Below are 18,304 nucleotides of genomic sequence, written 5' to 3'. Positions count from 1 at the left end.
GCTGCAGCAGCCATGCAGTGCTGCAGCCCAGATCTATGCCGCCTCCCAGGCAGCCCCTGCCAGAGCTGTTTGCCTGACAGCAGGCAGCACAGAGCTGGGAGGTAAACATTAAACAGTATAAATAACCTTTTATATCTAGTCTATTACAGTGCAGAAATCAGCTTCCCTGCTTACAACACTGCACTGATATTGGAGGGCTACCTTGTGGAGGGAAGGGCATGTGTAGTATATGAGTAAATACAATATAAGTTTCTTTTACTGTTCTGCAAATCTCTTGTTCCCTGTGTATAACAAAAGTGCATCTTTAGGAGTTCCTTGCAAAGTCTTTGTGTTCTTTTGTTTTTAACTGTAACAAGGTCCCTGAGAAGTCAGACTGTAATGAAGAGTTCTCTGCCTGTGAGTGGACCTCTGGAGAGAAGATACTGAAGCTATTAGGGAGACTACCAGTAGATGATTATTACTTATCTTGGGTGTAGGGAAGTTGGTTCACAGGGTAGTATATCTCAAGGGTACTATTCAGGGAATCTAGATCACTAGTGTATCCCTGAGAAGTGGGACTAACAGTCAATATTTAGACACTCGCTCTTTAGACTTACCCAGGTAGGATACAAAAATTAGGTTCATTACGACAGCCCAGCAAAGGAAAGCTCAGCTAAGTCTGTAATACTAAAGTTTCTTTAGTATGTGTAGTCCATAAAATATGTAGGGAGACTGCATTGAGTAGCTTCATAATGCCATTTCTGCTGCTTTCTGCAAGTACTTCTTTCACATTTGATAAATGATGAAATACTTTTAAAACTAATTTTTCTATTTTTTTTGTAGAAAACATGCGGTTTTCAGTAATTACTGATGCTGCGTTGAAAGCTCGAATGGTTCTGTAACTCAGTTGTACCTGCATATAGCTTAGGTCGTATTGTCTTTCTTTATTGCCCTGTGTTGCTTATAAGAATATGTGTGTTCCATGATCTAATAATTAGTGCCATAAATGTATCTTACTATGATAAATGCATTTTACATCTTCTAAGTGTGGCACAAACATCTTTCTCAAATTTCCTGAGAGTGTAAGAATTCACTGTTTTTTCACTAGGGAAACCAAGGTTAGTTTTGTGGTCAAGCTTCTGTGAATGGTATCTTTATTGCATGAGATGTCTATATATTGCAGTTTCATTTACACAGTCTTATCAAGCTTGTTTGCCTGCGCCTTTACCATTCATCTGCTGGGTAAGGAGTATGGCATTAACTGTAAGGGAATGAATGAAGAAGCACTTAAGGTACAGTTTGCAAGTATATGGCCCACATTTCTTAACTAATTGTAGCAGCAAAAGCCCTGCTTACAATTGTGTGCCATGCATTTAAAGCAATTAAGCTTTTGCCACTGTCATGGTATGAGGTTGAAATTAGTGGGCTGAACTACTATATTTGCCACAAGCTGGCCATGTTTGAAGCTTGTTCTAGCCATGTAGCAGAGTGGGGGGCCAATGTTTTTTAGTAGGTGTGCCACATAGTAGCCCTGCACCCACCCCAAGTGCCACTCAGATCCCCTTCCCTTGCCAGATCTGCTGCTCTGCTTTCTGCTCTCTACTTTGTATTTTCTACCTAATGTCCTGCACTGCTTTCTTCTTGCCCTCCTGTCCCCCCATTTCATCTTTTGCTCTGCTTCCTGTTTCCTGCCCTATCTACTACTATACTTCCTGTCTTGTCCCTTATCAGCCACATGCTGTCCTGTCTCAGACTGCCCTTGTTCCAAAGACTGGCCATTCTTGACCTAGCATGGGCTATTTTGGAGGCAACACTGAGGTTGCGTAGGGCAGTAGTTCCCAACCTTTTCTATATTGCGGACTGGCATGGGAGTGGGATGGGACACATAGAGCCAACTGCTGCCATCCCAGGGCTGCCCCGCTGCCCGGTGTGTGACTGCTGGTGGCAGAAGCTGCTCATCTGGGCAAACAGACAGAGCTCCAAATGGGGGCTCATGCCACGACCCTGTAGCCAACCCTTTTTGTGGCCTGATACCAGGCTGCAACCTGGTGGTTGGGAACCTCTTGCCTGGAGAAAACTGTCCAAACAGCATGACCTGATGTAAAATGTGGTTAGTGAATTAATGTTGTCAAACAAAGGTAGATGTAATGCCACAGACTTGGTGAAGCAGACTCTGCAGTGTGCTTTCCAGATGCTGGATAAAGCAGCAACTAGGTCCATCTGATGGTTTTCATAGTGCCTGTTTTGTGTCTGGTTTCATGTCAGGCGAGTATTTACTAGCCTGGTGTGAGAAGAGTTGGGCTACACCAGGCATCAGTGCTCTGTTACAGAATAGCACAAGGTGAGCCTGGAGTTCTCAGCATCCATACACTGGTTTCCTAGGTTGAATGAGCTTATTTGCTGAACAGGTGGTTTTACTTTTTATTTCTAGTGAGATCTTGGGGAATGCATTCCTTGAAAGTCAAAGTAGTCTGATGCCTAGGTATGTAGGTGTCAGTGCAGAAAGATGTTGAGCTGTTTTTTGCACATTAGATGGAAGCAGCTGAAAACTGCCTTCTTGCCCCTTGGTTTAAAGCAGTGGTGGGCAAAGCCTGGCCCACAGGCCAGATTGGGCCTGCAGTGGACTCCATTTCCCATCAGCCCCTGACCACATTGCTATGGCTGGTTTCTAGGGAGACCCCAGCAGTGGTGAGGCCATGATAGCATGGGGGCCAGGTCTCCATGGAGAACACTGCCAGTAGGGAATGTGGCCGGGCAGGGAGTTGCTCCAGGGCTGGGATCTTGCGGTGGTGACAGCATTGTCCAGAGCTGGGGCATAACTGCAGTCTGGTGCCCACACGCCCAAGGCAGGATTGTGTAGGCAGTGGATCATGGCTCTACCCTGGCTCTAGACCACACTGTCACTACTGCTGCAAGATCCTGGCCTCCAAGCAGCTTCCTGCCCAGCTGCACTCCCTGTCAACGCTGCTGGGGCCGGTCTCCGTAGAAGCCCTTACTTCATGCTGTCATAGCCCCATAGATCTGTCCTATGCCTGCTCCAGCTACTCGGTGGCATCTTTGACTGATCCTCTGGGGACTGCCACTGCTGACGCCCTCCCACCAGCTTCCTGACAGCCTCTGTGCCACCTGCCCCTGCTGTCCCAGCAGCATGCTCTGGATGGAAGTGGGACCAGAGCCATGCTTAGCAAACTGGCTTGTCTCCTACTCTTCTCCCATGCTCCCAGGACTGCAAGGAGGGCTGCAGGGGCACACGCCAACCTGTAAGACCCTGTAGGAGCAGCCTTGGCAGTGGCTACTGCCTTTGCCCTCTTGGGTACAGATCAGGGGTGGGGAGAGGACAGACAGTGGAAAGAATAAGGTATGGAAGTCCTGCCCCCACTGCCCTCAGCTGGTACCAGCTAGATCAGTAGTTCTTAAACTTTTTTTAGTCTCAAGACACCCTTCCCTATTTTTCCCTGATGTTTAGATTGTAGCTCTGGGTACAGTGAAATGCAGAAAAGCTATGGAGATGTACCTTGAGGCTAAAAAGTTTTGAGGACCACTGCCTTGCCTTGTGAGGAGCTCAGTGTTCATAGTGACTGGTATGGTGGGGAAGGAGAGGTGGGGCTGTACTCTCCCTAACCTGATTGCTTGTGGGGACCAAACTGAACAGACACTTACAAATCTTCATAATATGATCCCCTGCTTTTTCTTGGGTCTACTTAGTCTATAGTTCTGCCAGAAGAGTGCATGCATACTCAGAAAGCCTGTCTGTCTGAGGTAGTGGAGCTGTCCTTTTCTGGTCCTAGAATTACTCTACCTCTAAGTGGAATTAAGCATATGTTGCTGCCAGGCAGCTGGCCGAAGGCTCACGTAGAGGCTCCCTCATTTTCTGCTGACTACAACAGACTTCATGCAGAGGCTACACAGCTGCTATATTTGGGTTGCACTAGAAGTGCTGAGGTGTCCGTCTGCTCTGGTAGTTTATCAGTGGCAACTGCTGGATCAACAGGTAAGAGTAGACTATGCTTTAGGCTGCGAAGATGTGAACAGTGTTGTTCAAAATATTAATGGCCATCAGAGTCTCTACCTTGTGAGAAAAGTGGGGCAGGTTACACCTCAGAGCTGTTGTTTCAGGTCATGCAGTACAGGGTGACCTTACTGCATCAGTTGTACTTGGTTCTTATTTTGAAGACTACGTTATTTAAAACTTTGACACTAGAGAGCAGGAAGACAGTGTGAAAGAGGTGCAAATGCTCTGTTTTATGAGTTACTGGATTATTCCAAGTCCAGGTGTCTTTACATTTCTATATCAATTCTATTTTTCTTAGCTACAGTGGTTGTCTAGTAAAAATTTTAATGCCTTTCACTGGTAACTTTAATACAGTGAAACATTATGGTAGAGGTATAGTAATACATCAGTCCATACCATATCAGCACCAATACACGGAAAATTGATGTTATCAGCAATCGTTTTTTTTTCTGCTGATGCGGCTGACAATATTGTCAATATAGGCTGCAGCCAGGAGCGCAGCCCAGCAGCTTTAGAGAGCAGCATCTGGCTGGTAAGTCTGTTGGGAAGAAGGGGCGGGGGCAGATCAAGGCCCCTGTGGTGAGAGGGGGAGTGGGGGACGGGCAGGCATTGCCCAGCTGGCATGGAGTGGAGCTGCATCTTGTCTGGAGGGCACAGGGGGCTGCAAAGCAGGGGGCAGGTCCCATCGTTGTGTGCACCCATGGGGGACAAACGGAGGGCAACTGCTTCCCCCCCCCTTCCAGATCTGTGTGCAGGACAAGAGTGGGCTGCCTGCTTAATGCTTAGGTCTGGAAGCTGTACTGGGCTCTTCCTGGCAGGGGCTGGGACTGCGCTGCGCTTGGGGCAGGTGGTGCTGGGAGGGGGCGCTATGGCAAATTTTGAGGTGGCCATAGCCTACCCTGTAGCCCTTCTCCAAGCAGCACCGCTGCCCACCCTGAGCGCACCCCGGGCCTAACCACCTCCGGGAAGAACCTAGCGCAGCCTCCAGCTCCAAGCGCTGATTAGCAGCCTGCCCTTGCCTCGTGCAGAGATCTGGGGGGCACATGCTCCCCATATCCCCTGTGGGTGCGTGCAGAGGTTGGAGCTCTCTCCCCCCACCACTCCTGAGCTCCCCAGATGACCTGTGGCTCCGTCCCATGCCCTACCCTGCCATGGCTGGGCAGCATCTGTCCTTGTCCCTGCCCCACTCCCTCACTGTGGGAGGCTCAGTCTGCCCCCGCTTCCCGTTTCCACCCAGCAGACTTGCCAGCCAGACACTGCTCCCCAAGCTGCTGGGATGTATATTGGCAATCAGATTGATATCTGTCGATATGGCTGGTAATAATCAACTATGGGTATCAGCCCAAAAAATCTTCATCAGTGCACCCTTATATTATGGTAAAACTTTAGAATATAGTCACATCATTTACTTGCTCGCTCTGCCCACCATTTAAAATGTTTTGGTTCCTCTTTTTGAAATTGCTTATTTAGTGTAGTAATCACACCTTATTTTATTCCAGAGACTCGAAAAATACCATATCTGCTCAAATATTAGCTCGCACCGCCAATAATTAAATACAGTATATTGAAAAATTGTAACAAATTTTATACATTTTCATTTATACAATCTAATTATTGGGGTGGCTTCCCTTGAATTTGTCCCCCTTCCACTGTTACATCAGGAAAAATAAATCTGGGAGGGCTGGGTAGCCCTCTTGCTCTCTGCCCCCTCAATTTCTTCTTTCAGTAGCCCCTTTTCTCCCCCTACCCCTTGCTGTCACCCTGCTGTCCCTGAGCACATGGAAGTGAGGGGCAGAACTTGAAAACACCGACTTCGAAATAAGTATACCTGTAGCAATTTGCATGTAGGGAATTTAACACACATGCTTGTAGATTTAGCTTGAACTGATGCGTTTTTGAAACTGGTGCAAGTTTTAGCACAGGAACTCTGTAAACACTTTTAAGCAGCACTTGTCTATAGTTAGGGACCTACCTTAATCACAGCAGAAGTTTGTGGCGCAATGGTACTTTTAATTTTGCTCTCCCCTCACCCCATCTCCACTGAGTGGCTGAAAAGCAAAAGCTGCAGCATTAATTACCTCTTGGCCACCCTGGGGGGCAGAGGGAAGGAGGAGTGAAAACGAGAGTAAGCTGCATGACAAAGTTCAAATGGGAAATGATTAGAAGAGAAAGATGCCCACTAGGAAAGTTTTCCTGATTTCCTAGTTAACAGATGAAGCCACCTTTTGTTTAGGCATCTGAATTTGAAGCTCTCTAATGTCTTGCTTCCATCTATAAGAGAAGCAGTTTTTCCACATTTCTTTCTCCATGGGTGTTCTTGTTGCTATCAGGCAGGTTTGTGAGTTTTTGTGTTACCACTGTTTTGGTAGACACCACCTATAATGGGCATGTTTCTCTCCCCTCCTCCTTCAGTTTCTTGCCTTCTGAGGAGAGAGGATCTTTACTACTTTACTTTCCTAACCTTCAGCATCTTATGGTTCCTCTTTAGTGAAGAGCTCCAGGGCCTGCCTTTGCTGCAGTTTACATCTTTTCAAAGTAGAGGTAGAGTGAAACAAATTTGATTTTTATTGATTTTTTTTTTCTTTTTTTTTTTTTTTCTCATGGTATGCTTCTGTACAGAAAGAAAACTGACAATATTTTAAATGATTTTTGGCCTCTTGTATAGTGAGAGAGATGGGTAAAAACAATAACAAACATGCTGAAATGGCTTAGAGTGGATAAAAATCAATGATTTTTTTTTTATTTAATCATTTTTGGGGTTTAAGATGCTTTTTAAAAAAAACAACCTATATAAGTATTGTTTTAAATTAAGAGATGTTAAATCTTAAAGATATCATCATGGAATGGGGATTATAACTTCTAATTTATATACTGTTTGAGACAATATATTTGTGTAACCTTTTTAGAAAAGTTTTGCAAATAGGTCACAACAGACCGTGGACAGTATTAGGGGCACAGTCTTATGGGGTTCTCAGAGGCTTCTCTGGTACATTAGTAAAGATTAAAGGAAACCACTCCACCCAGCGGGACTCAGTGGTCAGACCAGAAGGTCCCATTAAGCATCTCTGATGCTTTGTTTCAGTTCTCAGATTGGATTTGTGTCTCCAGAGATGATAACATCCATGTTAACAGCAGTATATGGAGATGAGAGACTTGATTACCAGGGACCCTGGTTTTCTCTGATTTTAAATAAAATCCCAGTTTTCAGTTAAAAATGTAACCCCAAATCCACATTTTCCCATGATTTAAATGAAACACCATTTATATTCGTGTGTGTGTGTGTGTATGTTGTGCTCTATATATATAGTGTTGTTTCTTTTTAATCACAGAAAAATGCGGATTTGGGTTTACTTTTTTTAACTGAAAATCAGGGATTTTTTTTAAATCAGAGAAAACCAGGATCCCTGCTGATTACCTGCTCATCAGCCCTATTGTTTACCTGTACACATGTACACAGAGTCAAGCCCTTATGTCTCTCTAAAAGTGCAAAGTTTCAAGAAATAAATATAGGATTGGGGGTGGAGTAGATCTGGCAAGGAGTAGGAGTCTGGAGATGAATGCATGGAGAGATGGGCAGTAGAAATAAGAGAAACATTTTAAGCAGCATTTTATTGAAAATACAAAATACTTCCATAACAACCACTTTGCAGCAGCTGCCCTGAAGAAAGCAGGTAGAACAAAACTAAGTCTTCCACAAGACATGTGATGGAACTCGGTAGTAGACTATTTTGAGTGATATATTGAGATATGGCTTAATTTTATAACAATTTGTGAACAAAATCATGACAAAATAGATGGAACAGATAAAAGTTAGAATAGTCTGTTTACGTCCTGCTTTACCACCAAACAGCTTTGAGGTAAATAAGCTATTCCAACTTTTCTCTGAGCCTAATCTGCCTATAAAATGAACTGTTCTAAACAGTAGATTTTTACCACACCTTCAATTCTCCTATGAAAGAAGAACTTTAATTTCTACCCAGGAGGACTTTTACATTCTTTTCTCTGATGCCTGAAGAAGGGTGCTTGTGCCCAAAAGTTATAATTAAAGAACTTTTTTGCAAAAATCTAGTTGGTCTAATAAAAGATACCACCTCTATCACGAGTTCTGATTCCTTTTGCCTCTAGACTAATACAACTACAACCTGGACATCAAATAACATGAGTGCACTTTTTGTAGAAAACAATGATTAAATTGTAGCCTCCTGACCAGTGATTTAAATCATGATTTAAATCAAACCCACCCTGCTGCTTAGAAGAAAGAAGGCAGCATTGGGTGCATCTACATGTGCAATTAGCATGGAGCAATAAACTGTGGTACAGTTTCCACTGGAGTCGGTAGCTCCCAGGCTAGCATATACATGTGTGACCAGGGCCTCAGCAATTAGAGCTTGGGGAGAAGCAGTCCTGGGCTGGCAGCAGGCTCAGGGAGTCAGCCCTGGGCTCCGGGTTGTGGTGTTGGGTGGCAGAGGAATGGCTGGCTGGGGCATGAGGCTGCAACAGTGTGGGCCCAGCTGGCAGGCAGCCCCTGCACTGTAGCACCCTTATACCCTGCCAGCCTCGGTCACCAGCTACACGTGTGTTGGCAGCATAAATTACTCCACCATAGGCTACTACTTGTCCTGGACAATATTATCCTATGGCAGAGTTAATTAATATATTGTGCCCCAATATGAGCAAATGTATGGACAGTGATGCTTTACTGTAGAGCTAATTGGTTAACCCAGTGATAAAGTACATGTGTAGAGGAACCCATTGTATTAGTTCATTTGTAGAAAGCTGTTTTGCTACTATGAAGGTCTAGGAATTAAAAAAGAAAAGAAAAGAGATCTTCAGTTCCGCATAAATTGAATGTAGTTTCCTGGGAAAACTTCTGGTTGTGTATGGTAGGAGGAGGGTGGATTTTTTGAAATTCTAGATAAACTTTCTTTCCCTTTCTGGTTTTAATCTACAGTTTGTTTTTTCCCTACTTCATGGACAGTGGTAGCAGTAGCGGTAATGAGTTTGTAGTGTCTAATTTCTCTCCGTTTTTCTTTCGTCACTTATTTCCAAAACATATAATTTTAAATATACATGCATATCTTACAGAAAATGGAAAACTGCTTTAAAGCTGAGCATTTTATCAATATTCCTTTAAAGGGAAAAAATCATTTTTAATATTTAAAAATTACCCCTTGCATAAAATAAATGCAAATTTGTCTTAAGTATTAAAAAACGCAAAGGAACAGATTATATATATATTTTGGATTTGCTCCAGAGATAGTCATGGGAGATCCCAACTCTCACTTCCTGAATATCCATGTTTCCTGTTTAATTTCAGAAGCTCCTTGACATTCATACATTCATTAACTAGCCACTCTGTGGAATATTTCTTTGTCCCTACCCCTGCTGTTTGAACAGTACCTAACATGGTGGCAGCAAATGATGAGAAGGAAATTTGTGAGCCTCCACAGGTCTTAAAATAAAATATATTTGGCATTAATATTTCCACATTAAAAAGTTTTATATGCAGCTAAGTAAGGATTTGACTTGAATACAGAATTAATATAGCTAACCATCCAGAATAAAACCAGAACAAGCAATGTGCGTAATGTGATATGGGAAAGAATTTTAGCTAGAAGGCCATGTGAGTCAGAGATAGGAGTACCCTAAATTAAGAATAAGGCTGTATAAGACATTACTCTTAATATCTTTGTCCCCATGTTTTTTGGAGGCATGTTGTTTTTGTACCCTCCTTGGTGTATATTGTAGCTTTTTTTCTTTGTTTTGGTTTTTTGTCTACAGAAAAAAGTTAGGCAAGTTTTGTTTGGGTACTTAGATATAAGTTTGGGGATTTTTTGCTTTCTACTTGAAAAGGCATAGAAATAATTATAATCAGGTCAGTGCAGTAGCCATTTCAAGAAATAGCTTTTAAATTTGCTAGGCCTTGGGGCTGAATTTTAAAAAATGCTGAAGTCCCACTTAAAATAATTTTAAAAATTCCTTTAGTTTAATCTAACTTAATTGAGCATTTTGTTTCACTTTAATTTATATTTTCTGTGTAAACAGATGGTTGAAATATGAAAATAGCATTTATGAGGAAACAGTATAGAGCTTAACAGTTCTAAGTCCTTGGATATTTATTAACTTTTCCTTTTAACTTCCATAGCTACGTTCTTTGAACACATGCATGTAAAATGGCAGAAGCGTTTTTGGCTCATTTTGAAGAGCAGGCAAAGTTTGAAAGTATGTTTTTTGTGAATACTTTAATGGGGTACGGTCCATTAATAGCATTCTAATGGTGTAGAAGTTTGATACGAGTGAGGCTTCTGCCAAGACAAAAACAGTTGAACAGTACTTGAAAATAAATGATTGATTTATCAAATTGATGCGTCTGTTGCTTCTCATTTATAAAAGTCTCTTTTTTCTTCCTGTGTAGGGGAATCTTGTATTCTAGTATCACAAAGTTCTTGATGTTCATATTTAAATAATAAGCCAGGAGAGACTTGTGATAATCTTGCCGTCTTTGTGAAACAAGAGAAATTATTAAAAAGATTTTTAAGGGTTTTTTTTTTAATCTCAAAATATTGAAAACATCTTAACTTACAGGAGATTTTGTGGTAGAGCTTAAAATTCAGTGTTTTGCATCTTGATCGAAACTTAAAGCATGAGGCAGATTCAAGAGTCAGTACCGTGATTATTGGTAACTTAAGAGCTTATGCAATGCAAAGATGATATGTAAAATAAATTACTATTTTTGCACGTATGATTCTTCATCTACAATTTTCATGAAAATTGTCTCTTTTTTTCAGAAAATGGAATAATCAAATCAGACAAAGTATTTGATGTAATGTTGGCCACAGACCGTTGCCACTATGCAAAATGCAACCCTTATATGGATTCTCCTCAGTCAATAGGTAAGAACATTTATGTAAAAGTTGTGTGTGCTTCAGTTGGTATAACTTAACAATTTAGTTGTATGTGTTAAGAACAGAATTAAATCTAAAAATGCTTTAATTTTTATAGGAAAATTTTAATTCCTCATCAGCTGATCCAGTCAATATTTTTAATTCGAAATTTCAGTTAATGCAGGATGCATCTGAGAAATGTTATAGCTCTTCAGACTTTTTTTTAGTTTTGTACAGTTTTGGGTGAAGGGTGCTATCAAACCTGCCTGACCCATTAATCTGGAGAATGAGACATAGATCCTAGAGTTCTCACTTACTAAGCAGGTACCCTAACCACTGAACCTAATTGCTAGCAGGTAAATGGAGAGTTTGTTTTTGCTTTGTTTTGCACTGAAATCAGTGCTGTTATCAATTATATGTATGGTTCAGGTAGATCTACTAGGTAGAATAGGATTTGGGCCAAAATGATTATGATGTGGTTATCTTAATCTTTCATTTCAAGTAAGAGAGATTTGTGAGTACATGTTGAGCGAAGGATTCTGAACTCTTCTGGAACTAACTTCTTGTCACTAGATCCTTAATTTTGTCTTTCAGGCAGAAAACCGAATGAATCAGCTTCCCTTTTCTTTTGGTCTTATATTTGGTGGTAGAAATTATTGGTTATAATATCATTTTTATTACAGATATTGCTCTTTTCTAAAGTTAGATGTTTATAAATATGCTCTGGTAGTCTTAAAAATTGAACTCCTTTCAGTATTAGTGCATATAATATCATATTTCTCCATACCTTCTATATGTATTCATGCTGATTTGGAGGCAAAAAGGCATGGTCCCTGCTTTATACAATCTAATATAGATAAAAAATATGTAAAGTAACAAATTAAAGTTAGTAAGTGAAAAATGAAGGTGGAAAGGGGATATGCTACTCTTGGGGATATAACTTTATATAGGCAACTTTCATGTGTTTTATAGCATTGCCAAACTAGAGCTATGTAGTAGATCCAAACTAGTAGTCATTAAGGGTATAGAAACTTTTTTCATTCCAAGTACCTTTCAATGCTATATTAAGTGACCAGGAGAGAATAGTTTAAATTATTTTCTTAAATTCATTTCTGAGTTGGGTTTAGCAGTCCTTTGGTTGATGGGTGAACCTTTTGATATCTTTGTGACTAGTCTCGCGCTCCAGAGGAGGCTAGTACACCCTGTGGGGGTCTCATGACCCATCACACTACTGTAGCCATGGGGTGCCATCTGCTGCTTACTCGCTTACCATGCACTAGATCAAGTTATTTGGTTGGAAGGGAGGCTGTCTAATAGGTCCCAGGGCAAGCCCTGGTTCTTCTAGGTGCCAGCTGGTTCTTCCGGGGCACCAGCTATGCCTTAAGGGTTAATTACGTGGCTCCATTCACCCCTTTACATCATGCCTATGCCTTGCAGAAATTACCAGTTAATAGATTCAGTGGACATTTGGCCTCAATTTGATGCCAGGCCACCTCAGGCCTTTACACCCTTGTCAGGGCTTTGGCCCCTCTGGCCTCAGCCCCTTTTCTTTCACTGGTTCCTGTAGCTTAGGCCCACTGCACCAGACCTGGCTTCCAGGTCTCAGGCCAAGTCTTGCTCTCTCAGGCTATGCCCTGCCTGGGCTCTGGGCCCCTGCTCCTGGTTTTGCCCCACTAGGCATGTCTCTGCTCTGCCTCCGGTATCAAGCCTGCTCCAGCTCCATCTGGGTCCCCTGGACTTGCCTCCACCGCTCCTAAAGCAGTACTGTGGATTCTCTATTTTGAGAGAGTCCAAAGAAGAGCTGCCTGTATGATCAGAGTCTTTTAAAAGGCAAGCCATACGAGGAAAGGCTATGGGATCTGGGACTCAGACTGAGGAAAATAAAGCTGAGGGGACCTGGTACGAACTTAGTAGAATAGGATTTGGGCCAAAATGATTATGATGTGGTTATCTTAATCCACAGCCCAAGAAAGGGCAGGATTTGGGGCCAGAGGCCCTCCAAACTCTCCCCTTCTTTAGGCTCTGGGCCTTCTGTCTCCAGTCTGTGCCTTGAACCTGACCCCTGTCAGGGCTCAAGATGATCACTTGGGCACTAATAGGACCTCCAAACCAATCCTTAGTCCCTTTCACAAGCCACCAGGTAAAATGCAAACCAAAACATCAGCACACTGGCTACAACTTAATTCTCTAGTACGCTGGCCGTCTGAAATCCCCCATCCATACTGAGTCTCATTCCCTGCCAGCCCAGAGCTTTTTTATTGGCCTTTTTTTTGTTTTTGTTTTTCCGGGAAGGCAGGATCTCTGTCAGGCTTTTTTCAGCAAGCAGCTTACTATGGGGCTCCTTCCCCTTCTGCCTCCAGGGCGAGATTGCCCCCTCTGGGTCTGCCTGTGTTTATATATCTCCCTGGCCCTGGCCCTGCTCCTTGTTGGTAACATGCCTCCCTGAGCTGCCACAAGTTTTTCCTGATTCAGCTTACTGGCTCAGGCTCAGGGTAACTTACTGCTGCTGGACTCTAGTCCCTGATGCCACTGTCACTGCTAGTGAGTGCTTACTTGGGTCCTTTTAACCACAAAGTCTGTTCACAGAGACTTATCTGGGCAGCAGGCCCCTGGGCTTGCTCCCCGTTCTCAGTAATGGGGGCCTCATTACACTTTAATCATGCTTTTGAAATCTAATATTAACAGGTAACAAAAAGAGCTATATAAAGCCTTATATGAGGGCTTGCATAACAGTATTGATGGAATTAACAGTATTTTCTAATTAAAATGCATAGGAATGTTAACAGTGATAATTTAGCTGTTATATCAGTATTTCTTGTTTTGCAGGTTTTCAAGCAACAATCAGTGCTCCACATATGGTAAGTATAAGATTTATGATATGGAGTGGGTAGTGAAGATGATTGGTACTCTAGCCTCTTCATAATGAAATACTTTAACTGGTTGTTGATAATAGCAATAGTGTTATAAAATACTGTCTCCCTAACTGTACTACTTCTTGTCAGTATTCATAAATCCCTGTATGCAGTATTGTGACTATTTTCCTCCGGAGAATGAAATTATACTGAGATGTGTTTTCTTTGCTGGGCATTTATTATCAGACTGTGTCTTAAGCAGTAAACTTCAGGAGAAATTTCAGTACGCTGATGTTGTAACACAGATACTAACCAGTACTTTGAAACTAAGAATCAATTTAAGCAGGAGTATACGAATAGAGACTTTTGGGGCTGATACCAATAGCCGATATTTAAGGAGGCATATTGGCCAATACCAATCCAATTTCCGATACAGCTGCCTCCACCTGGTAAGTCCGGTTGTCCGGATGTCGGGAGTGCAGATCAATGCCCTCCATGTTGAGGGAGGGGACAGGGGCAGGTGCTGTTCAGGTGGGGCAGGGGGGGCGGAGTTGTGGCTTGTGGTGGGGGGTGGCTCCTGCCACTGCTTGCACCCTGGGAGGGCATGGGGATTGTGGGGTGCTCCCCGGATCTGTGTTGGGTGGAGTGGGCTGCAGCCGGGGCTGCGTGGGGCTTTTCTCAGTGGGAGCTGGACTCTAAGCGGGTGCTGGCAGCACTGGGAGGATGCAGCATCCATCCTAAATTTTGCTGCCACTCTGATCCTAGCGCTGCTGCTGCTAGCTGCCCAAGGCCCTGCCTCCACCAACATGCTGGGAAGAGCTGGGGCTGTGCCTGGTGGTGGTAGCACTAGGAGCAGAGCAGCAGTGAAATTTGGGGTGGATGCAGCATCCTCCCAGTGCTGCCAGCACTCTCTCCAAGCTGAGCCCTGCCCCGTGCAAATCCAGGGGCACACCACCCCATGCCCTCCCAGGGTGCAAGCAGTAGCAGGGGCCACCTCCCCATGAACCTCAGCTCTGCCCCTGCCCCTCCCCCCACTCTGCTTGGGCAGCACCTGCCCCTGCCCCTTCCCTCATTGTAGGGGGCATTGATCTTCCCCCACATACCCCTTCCCTTCCCCCTACCGTTCCACCACACCGGACTTACCAACTGGAGGCAGCTCTCCACACTGCCAGCTCTGCTTCTCGCTGCCTGAGTGCTGCACTGTGGCTGTGCCCAGCACGAGCATTTATTGGCCAGATTATCAGTCCCATCAGGCCAATATCCGATGCAGCCAGTTTTCTATATATCTGATATTGGTACATCCCTAAAGTTAAGTATATTTTTGCCCTTGCAGTAGATTATTTGAGAAATATAAGATTTGTAGAGTAAAGAACAGTCTAAGAAATTTCGTAGCTTCTGTATTTGACTGGCTCTAGTGCTGTCCTTTAAATTCTAAATATCCATATTAAAATGTTGTTATTAATTACCTTAATGTTATCATTGTATACAGGGCTATACCAGGAAATGACAACATTAATAACTGTGGTGTTTCAGAATCTTAGTGTTAGTCATTGCATTTCAGTCCATCCTACACTTAAATACTGGTGATGCACAGGGAACACTTTGGTGTTTCTTTACACAGGTGTATATAATTAAACTACACTTACTAGAATTGTAACAATGCTACACCAAGTGTTTAGTACACAACTGTACAATTAAAAAAAAAGTTAAGCTCGAGAGAGTCTATCTATACATCACTAGATTTATATCACTGATTGGTCATAGTGTTTAGCATAGAGATTCCATATTAGTCTTCAGTCCATCAAGCAGGATAAAAAGTAAAACTGTCTATTATGCATCTGTTTACAATTGAAAAAAAACCCTGCAATGTCAAGAATTGTATTAGCACAATAAGCAGTTTAGATGTATTGAATGGATGGCAAAAAACAATGTAGTGTATAAAGCAGTACCTAGCAAAATGGAGTCCTGGTCCATGACTGCATCTCTTTGCCATTATGCCAATACAAATAAGTACTTTGTATATAAATTTTTAATCAGTTTCATGGTCATTAAATTGGTTGTTAGACATCTTAAATCTAACAGTGTTTTATTCATATATTGAGATTATTTACAAACTTTAGACTTTTCTTGCCATTTCACTATGAGTTATGTTTAGAGTATTTTTGTTTTTTGCCTAATTCAGTAGGTTAAAGGGATTTTCTTTAACAAAATGCCATTCCAAAGGTGAGAGAAACATACTTTTTTCTGGATGGGTACATATGGAAGGTTTGTTGTTGTTGTTTTTTGTTTTTGTTTCCTGCCAAGTAAAACAATAATAATTAAAGAGTACTCTGGAGACTTAAAGCTGCTATAAGAATACTTATTAAAGTAGGGGATTCTGTAGGTAAGGGTCAGGTTTTATCAGCTGATTGAGAAAAGTAGTGCTGTTTCCTTCTTACCATGCCTCACTCCTATATTTTTGTTATTCTTACTGTTTAGGAAGGGTTACTTCAGTCATTCTGTTGGTAAAAGATGTGATTTTGAACATCCTATGCTGTAACTACACTGACTTTACTATAGGTATCAATAATAACAGCATAATGAGACTGGCTTCATCTTCTACAGAATTATAGCTGAAAAAATCATGATTAGTCATCTGTGTTATGTTTCATAACTGCCTATTTTTGTTCCTTCTGAAATAAACCCTCTGGGGCATCTATTTATCGTTGCAAGACAAATGGATGTGGCCTGTGGGTGGGGGATTGAGCACCCCTGATTTAAGAAAATAGCACTTCTCTTGTGACTGACATGTGAAACTGGCTGCAAAATTGCCCTGTAAGTTTCTCAGTCTAGGTGGAAAACAGCAACACTCAAGCCTAAATTCAGAGGTGGGTTATTCTGTAGTATAAAAAGCATATAGCTCTTCAGAGGTTCTGTTCAGATCAAGAAATACAGATGGATATTGGGGAATGAAAGGGTTATTCTTAATGTGTTGTAGGGAGGGGAAGGACTAAAGAAAGTTGATCCATCTAGCCATGCTGCTGCATTGGGAGGCTCTGTATGTGGGGTCCATGCAATATAGAGTTCAGGAGAGTATGAGTTGCTCACTCTTGCTCCTTACAGAGTAGTACCACACCAGTTGTGCTTCAAGAAGGCCTGATACACCTGGGAAGGAAGGGGTTGAGTTTTCCCCTTATTGCATAAAACTAAAATTTGGCATTGTTAAAAATAGATTAAACTTGGAAAAAGCATCTTGTGCGTGAAGCCTGTTCAGCTAGATTTCTGATGCATTAGATCAGTAGTTTAAACTGAAATATGCCTGCAGAAATATGCAAATTATAGGCATGTAATTAAAATCAGCATTTTTAAAAATGGCTTAGGACAGCTGATACTCTGGTATTTTGCTGTTGCGACAATGACGCCCTCAGCAGAAGTGCTGTTTGCTATTCATATTGATGTATGCATAAGAACAATTAGAACTAAAAATAGAGAAACACCTACAGCTATATGGTAACTTTGGAAAGAGTATCGCACTGAGCTTAGTATAAATATTCAGGTGCAGATTTTATTACAAGTGTGTTGTCTATCCTTAACGCGACCAGGTCTCAACAGTGATCTGTCACAGACTTGGTTGGAGTCATAGTCTCTTGTGTTTCCAGGGTTTTCAAGTCATTTTATTTTTTGATATAAGTAAAAAAAAGAACTAGTAACATTTTCCTTTGTATTAGGATGAATTGCATGTGGCCAACTTAAAGATACAGAGGCCTGATGCTTGGATCTGCTTAATAAAATGCAAAGTAAATTTAAGCTGACTGGAAAATTCCTTTGTAGACAGACTCTTTGCTGGCACAAAACAGGAAGAAGTAGCTTTGCCGCCTGCTTTGCTGCCACCTGGTTTACCATATCTGTGCTGCCTCTGAGTAGAGAGACGGTGGAACGGGAAGAAATAAAACTCCATAATCTCCAGTTTGGTCCAGTTGGTGGCTGATGCCATGTGTGGGATGTTGTACCAGTGGTGTAAATGAAAGCTAACTAGGAACAGCCCAAGCAGAATAAGGGAGCAGTATTTGGCTCCTGGCCAGTCCCTTTGCTACATACGGGATATGTACTGATGCAGCAGACTTTTCAGCCTATAGAATGTGTTAGATAGAGTTCCTGACTAGTAAACAAATTATAGGGTGGATATTGGTCAAACTGTAGCCATCCATAAATGACTAGCTCTGTTCCAAAGTCTTTGCTCCACAGAGTTTATGCTTGCTGTAAAGGAAAGTTGTGGGGACTGATTTGAGAGGAAGGGTTGTGGCCTTCTGGTGCTAATGTTATATCTTGTTGATGCTGGCATTCTTTACAGTAACACTTAAATTACTCTAAGTGGGCAGAAGCTGAACACCTTATGGGCCTCACCAGCAGGGGCTGCATGCTTGTGAACTGCACCATGCCCCCTCCCTTCCTCCCAGCTACATGTGGATGCCCTCTCACATCACTGCACAATGGACCTATGCTCCACCCCCTGCACCCCATACATGCCCTTTCCCCACTGTTGTCCCATGCACCTGTGTGGCCTCAGGCACATCCTCTGTTTCCCCACTCCCCCCTGC

General features: G+C 42.5%; 1 protein-coding gene across 3 annotated transcripts in view; it reads left to right on the top strand.

Annotated features, from left to right (window-relative positions):
- The window catches only part of PCMT1 (protein-L-isoaspartate (D-aspartate) O-methyltransferase), a 56,429-nt gene that overhangs the window by 6,024 nt on the left and 32,101 nt on the right, over positions 1 to 18,304 (top strand). For all 3 annotated transcript variants that reach the window (XR_002103719.1, XM_019550091.1, XM_019550092.1), the window contains exons 2-3: positions 10,780 to 10,884; positions 13,702 to 13,733. Coding sequence is in view for 2 of the 3 variants with exons in the window: in XM_019550091.1 (XP_019405636.1) it covers positions 10,780 to 10,884; positions 13,702 to 13,733 (137 nt within the window). In the remaining variant the exon portion in view is untranslated. The remainder of the gene's footprint in view (positions 1 to 10,779; positions 10,885 to 13,701; positions 13,734 to 18,304) is intronic.

The sequence above is a fragment of the Crocodylus porosus genome, unplaced genomic scaffold (assembly GCF_001723895.1).
Source record: "Crocodylus porosus isolate Cpor-Errol unplaced genomic scaffold, CroPor_comp1, whole genome shotgun sequence".
NCBI classification, from domain to species: Eukaryota; Metazoa; Chordata; order Crocodylia; family Crocodylidae; genus Crocodylus; species Crocodylus porosus.
This window is presented reverse-complemented; position numbering and strand designations above follow the sequence as displayed.